The sequence below is a fragment of the Bipolaris oryzae genome (assembly GCF_000523455.1).
Source record: "Bipolaris oryzae ATCC 44560 unplaced genomic scaffold scaffold_44, whole genome shotgun sequence".
Taxonomy (NCBI): domain Eukaryota; kingdom Fungi; phylum Ascomycota; class Dothideomycetes; order Pleosporales; family Pleosporaceae; genus Bipolaris; species Bipolaris oryzae.
The window spans coordinates 169,593-175,592 of NW_006911320.1; the positions used below are offsets into that span (position 1 = coordinate 169,593).

A 6,000-nucleotide genomic window follows, 5' to 3' on the forward strand; every position below is an offset into this window, starting at 1 on the left:
CTTGGAATTCCTTCATCTCCGCCATGGCGCCGCGAACTGTTTGCGGGGTAAAAAACGTAAGAAGAAGCCTTGACTTGACCACTATCTGATGATCCGGGTAGCCCTGTAGCTTGCGGGATAATGCATCCATAAGCAGATTTGCCACGTTGCTCGCCCTTGCAGCTATGCCTGTAAGAGCGCTTGCATAGCCATGTCTGTCCTTATTTACAGTTACCGGGTTGGCCCTCAATCACTGTGAGGTTGACATGGCGGGCCGTTGAAACGTAGAGATGAGATATCAAGAGGCTGGCGTCATGTCACGACTATGAAACAAAACGCCTTGCCTGCGAAACAAAGTGGCAGACGCTCCTGAAATTTTGGCTTGAAGTTGCACGGACGGACGAGGCCGGGATGGGACAGAATAGGTATTCGGGCCCGAACAGACAAGTCGGGACAAATCCTTGACCCATGCCAACGATAATACCGCCGCTCCTATAATAATTCATGCAGTCGGCCCCGGCATACTCTAATAAACGCCGATAATGCACACTTATTTTCTTCTCAGCCCTTGAGTGCTTCCGCGGGCGTGTTCAAATTCCCGCTGCGCCTTCTGCATTCAAACTAGTAAGTATTATTTTGTTGTAATGGTCCCGATGGACCTCGGCTTATGCTACATCATATAACACGTGACCGGCACCCTGGAAACATCCGTGTCTTGTCAGGCTGCGGCAGAACGACAACGTGCAGCTGAGTAGAGCCAGGCTCGGGGACCCGCTAGTAAGCGGTGCGGTCCGTAGTATGTCAGGACTTTATTCCTTCAACATCAAACAAAACATGTGTGCCAAGTGTTTTAAAAAAAATAAGAGAAACTTTTCATTAAAGATTAACTGGGCTTATGGCTTTCATCATATACTAACAGAAATTCTGCGTATCTACAGCTCTTTTTCCCGGCACAGCATCTAGGCGTTATTCCACCCTCCTGATATCAACGCACTTCCAGTTCTTGGCAAGCTTGGGGTCTCCCTTGCCCTTGTATTGGTTGCTCTTGGGGAACTTGCAGTGCGCGCGCTCGAAATCAACGCCGAGAGAGGCGGTGTCGTTAACGAATTTGGTACCAATGAGGGCTTCGGGGGCTTTGCCTTTTTCTACCCACTGTACCAAGGCCATGAGAACGTTGTGTTCGGGGTCGTAGCCATTGACTTCGCCGAGTTGTTGACCGATAGCATGGGCACCATCTCCTCCACTGCAGTGGCCGGTGCCGCTGACATGGAAGTAACGGTAAAATTCATCGAGCTTCTTGGGTGGCAGGCCCATGGTGGAGCTGACATGGTTGTAGTACCTCGCGCTGTTATCGCTAGAGATGATGAAGTCGCTGGTGCCGTGCCAGTGGAGGATCTTGGTACCGCTCTTCTGTGCGTTGCTAAGGTCGCCCTTGAACGTCTCGATACCAAAGGGGTTGATGCGTGCAGCATTGTTGTAGTCATCAGAGCTCAAGGTGGCAGGGTCCCAAGTAGGGTCGTTGTAGATGGCATAGCGGAACCAATCAGTAGTGTAAGGGAAAGGGTTTCCGCCAAAGAGCACAAAAGAGGCGAGGATTTCGGCTCCAGGCTGCAGGCGCGGGTAAACCAAATCGCCTTGGTCGTTGGTAAGTGGCGAGTAAACAGCGGTCACCGTGGCGAGCTCATCGGGAGTCAGACAGGTGGTAGAGTTGTTGCCATCGGCGCAAGCCAGACCCGAGGGATCATACTTGCAAAGCAACGGATCTTCGAGAATACCGTCTTGGAGATTGTCAATCTTGTCACATTGGGCCAAGACGTCAGCATGAACCTGCGCCCACTTTGCCTCCGAGACCCACGTCGGGGAGCCGCGTGGACCAGTGAGCGTGTAAAAGTGACCGGACCACGAAGTAAGATTGTTGAAGGAGAATGCAGGTGCTCCGGCAAGGATGCCATCCCATTCATCTGCAAAATCTTGGGCCATCTTGAAACCTTGGCGTCCACCAGTTGAACATCCAAGATAGTAGGACTTGTCCTGTGGCTTTCCGTAAAAGTCGCCAACGATTTGCTTGCCGACGGCAGCACCATTGCGGAGCCTGGAGTATTTAGCCTGGATGCTTGAGTTTGTGGGGGAAGTAACTTACGATCGGTAGGCAAAGTCCTCTACAACGTCGGGGTTATTGTAGAAGGGCAAGCCGCTGGTTCCGTTGTGGCCGTTGTTGGTTCCTATGGCGGCGAAACCTAGCTGGGATGTGTAGGCCAAGTCTCTATAACTGATGCATCCATTCAGACCGCCGTTACCATGGGCCACGAATCGGCCAGTCCAGTTGGATGGCAGCCAGGCTTCCATGTTGAATCCTGATCGGTCAGAAGTGGAAACGTAGAGTGCGACACGGCACAAGTCGGCCCCGACGAGTTGGCTTGCTGCTCCGTCGCCACATGTTGGGTCGTAAACGGGTACAGTAAAGTTGGTACCAGCAGCGACGAACTGGGCAGTGGTAACGATACCACCTTCAACGTCAAGGGTGGAGGCCAGATCGGCACATTTGGAGTTGAAGTCAGCAGTAGCTCTGGCTTGGGGATAGGCGAGAGCTGGTGAGGCGCCAAGTAGAGTGGCCTTGAGGGAGTGTTGGAGCTTCATGTTGAGCGATGAATGATGAAGAATGGCTCTGCTGCGTCGACATCAAGTGCTGGGCCGGAGCTCGTCTTTTATCATTGTCCGAGGCTGGGTGGTATGTACGGCAGATTGCTAGCGGCAGTTTTGCAAATTGAATGAGGCAGGACTAAAGTGCAGGGCCAACGCCGGGGCCTAGTTTGGATCGGGACGGATGCAGGGACATAGGGTGGTGGCATTAGGTTGGCGCGGCGGCTAAAAACAACGTCAACACTCATCGGAACACGCACATGCACATGCAGGCAGACAGGCAGGACCAGGACCTGGAAGCTGGGGAACTTGTGTTGCAGGGCCGCATATTGACTGCGTAATGAGCTAGGTGTGCCACAGGACCCACAATGGCGAACTGGGCCGATAGGGTAGAGGTCTTGTGGTAAGTACAGCTATGCAGGTACTATGGACTACGATGGTGGTCTAGTGGCGACTTTTGCTGTGGTGCGAGAATGGATGCCAACTCGGTGACAGGCCTTTTTTGGATTCTTGGTTAGGTGGCTCGGTTTCTGAAGAGATTGCGCCCCAATGCGTACGGTAGTGTAGGTGTAGTGTACTCTACTTGACTGGACTGTGAGCAGGGCCGGCCAGGCGAGCTCCCCGGTGGAGGCAACGACATGCGTAGTGTGCAAGTAGTCGTGGTGCTAGCAAGTGGCAGAGGCTGAAGTCATGCTAGTCCGAGGGCCGACTCATGCCACTACAGCAACAGTTGTCGGGCCAAGGACCGACACAAGCCCGTTGGGCCATGGTAGCCGTAGTATGTGTATGCATCCACGCGCACGCACGTATTCTGGTCTGCAAAAAGCGGAGTCGGTCGGCGCAGTTGCCACGAAGGAACACAGGCACAAGCGAACAGTGCGGAGAATGGCGGGGAGGAGAAGAGGGGCGGGCAATGCGCGTTGCGCGTTGCGTCATGCTTCGGCCTTGCGGACATGGATGCGGACACGATCCGCTTGGACCAGCAGTGCCACCACTGCCCCCAGTGCCAATGCCAGTGCCCTTGTACTTACTTACTTGGCTTCACAAAACACTAGCTGCCACCACCAACACCACCCACACGGCTCTTTCCAGTCGCCATGTGGGAAATGGCCATGGTCACTTGCAAATTCCGATACATTGGGACGTGTCAAACTCTATCGCTGCGGCACAGTGAATACACCACAGTAGTCGCTTCTACCGTGGCGCTCACTAAGCCACGACTAGGCTAGCTCCTTGTGGCAGGTACCCCAACCTACTTTTAGTACCCAATACACTCCCTCGCTATCTTCCCCCTATGCACCGCCTGGCCCATGTACTCGACAACTGCCGACTGGCTACAACCGCGACAATGCGCGACAATCCTTCGACGAGTCAGTCGCTCCACCCTGCCGCCATGCGGTGACATGCACCTCGACCCTTTCATACCTTCCAGGCCTTGCTAACAAACCCCTCAATGTCCTCCCACAGATCTGCCGGCCGCTCCAGAGCCGCAAAGTGCCCACCCCGTTCGTGGCGCTGGTAGAAGACCAGATTCGTCTCCTTTTCCAAGATGCTCTTGACCCCTACCGACAGCTCGTATGGGAAGAATGAATACCCCAAAGGCTTCTTCGTAAAGTCCAATTTCGGAATGGGGCTACCGCCGAAAAACTCAAAGTAATACCAAAGGCTCGACGGGAAGCTACTCGTAAACCAGTACAAGGAAACATTGGTCAGAATTTCATCCAGCGATGGATCTTCATCGGACCATTCCACCATCTTCTCGCCGATCCTGCTCAAGGCCAGTTTGCGTACATGTACATGTACCTGAATCCACAAACACGCACCATGCCAGCATTGCCAGTGGACTCGACGCTAGAACGCTCCCAATGGTGCTCGGTCTTGTGCCGTGTTCGATAGCATATCCCATGCCAGTGGCGCCCCACTTCTGGGCCCGGGCAAGCGTCTGTTTCTCTACTTCATCCACGACCGTCTTCTCGTCCGGGTGAGTAACAATCATGTTCACTGACCATGTGAGTACTTCATCAGCAAATGCTTGGTCTACCACTTACAGTGTATTCCAACACAGGCCTCATAGTCTCTAGCCATGAGTCGCGCCGTGTGATGGCCCACGTCTCCTCCCTGAGCAAGATACTTGTCAAAACCCAGGTTCAGCATGAGCTGATTCATAACGCGACCGCAATTCTCGCCGTCCCAATGCTTATCGTGACCTTTTATGGTGCTGAGGGTGTATCCAGGCAATGACGGCACGACAATGTGGTACGGCAAATCCTTGGTCGAATACTTTTTCTTGACGATGCTGAGTATGGACAGGAACTCGACGAAGCTGCCAGGCCATCCATGCATGAGTATCAGAGGGATTGCATCTTTCTTCTCAGAGAAGAGAGCGATGAAATGCAAATCGACATCTTCAATCTGCATCTTATAGTTTGGGAAAGAGTTGATATGCTTTTCTGCAGCACGCCAGTCATATTTGTTAAGCCAGTAATCCTTTGCCTCGGAAAGCCACTTGCGTGGTAAACCAACGCTACCGTCTTCTTGCCACCCCTCCCATGTGTCTGGCGGAAGCTTGGAGAGCTGCAGAAGCTGTCTCCACTCGGACAGGTCCTGGTCGGAGATGTTGAGCGTAAATGGCTTGGCCGAGTCTGGTGGAGAGTAAGACATGTTTGGTGATGAGGAATGGAATCAGTTTGGTAGGGTTTGGAGAGGCATGCTCAGGTATTTAAGGACAAGGCGAGATACCCCAGCTTGTATATATACGTATGGCATGCTGCATATGCCTGCGGGGTACTGGTAACACTCTCGGATGGTCGGTAGACCGGTAAGTAGTAAAACTAGAGAACCCAGACCAAGTAGGCTGACCCACCCAAACGAACTACTACCTTTACTACGAAACGCCAGCACCACCACCGTGCTAATTGTAACAAAAATTGTATTCAAAAAATACGTCAGCTCTGTGTTTACTCTGCCCAAGTACATGTTAAAAGATAATACTAGTAGTAGTACTGTTGCAAGAAGAATTCAGATTCCAAGTGGACTTCATACTGTCGGATCTGGATGATTTTGGTTCCGACTCCATCAGTTAAATGAAAAAATAGAGTGCACACGTCAACATACATAGAGTCAGACGGAGCCGTCTTCTTCCGAAGTCACACGTCTGCAACACGGTATACGGAGCATATCAAGACATTAAAATAACACTTGTGCCCAATCATGTACGTTGTCTAATGGGACTAACGTAGTTTACAAGCGAGTGACGCGTACAAGCGAGTGACGCACCCCACCAACTTTGCGCACCTCTCAAGCCATATAACTCAACAACACAATAGTATAATATATAGAAAGTGATAAGGTAGATTAATTACTAGCTAGAGTATCTTTCTT

General features: G+C 52.0%; 3 protein-coding genes across 3 annotated transcripts; all 3 read right to left on the bottom strand.

The window, feature by feature from the left end:
* Positions 1-277: 277 nt before the first annotated feature.
* On the bottom strand, positions 278-475 carry COCMIDRAFT_92199 (uncharacterized protein; the record flags this gene model as incomplete). The annotated part of the gene is made up of 1 exon (XM_007688616.1): positions 278-475. A coding segment is annotated over one exon (198 nt), but the record flags the coding sequence as incomplete, so codon positions are not given.
* Positions 476-945: 470 nt separating this feature from the next.
* COCMIDRAFT_92119 (uncharacterized protein) lies at positions 946-2,616 on the bottom strand (the record flags this gene model as incomplete). The annotated part of the gene is made up of 2 exons (XM_007688617.1): positions 946-2,071; positions 2,120-2,616. 2 exons carry the CDS (start codon positions 2,614-2,616, stop codon positions 946-948), a joined length of 1,623 nt encoding a protein of 540 aa, XP_007686807.1.
* A 1,422-nt stretch (positions 2,617-4,038) lies between these two features.
* On the bottom strand, positions 4,039-5,280 carry COCMIDRAFT_4273 (uncharacterized protein; the record flags this gene model as incomplete). The annotated part of the gene is made up of 3 exons (XM_007688565.1): positions 4,039-4,387; positions 4,443-4,620; positions 4,668-5,280. 3 exons carry the CDS (start codon positions 5,278-5,280, stop codon positions 4,039-4,041), a joined length of 1,140 nt encoding a protein of 379 aa, XP_007686755.1.
* Between the last annotated feature and the right edge of the window lie 720 nt (positions 5,281-6,000).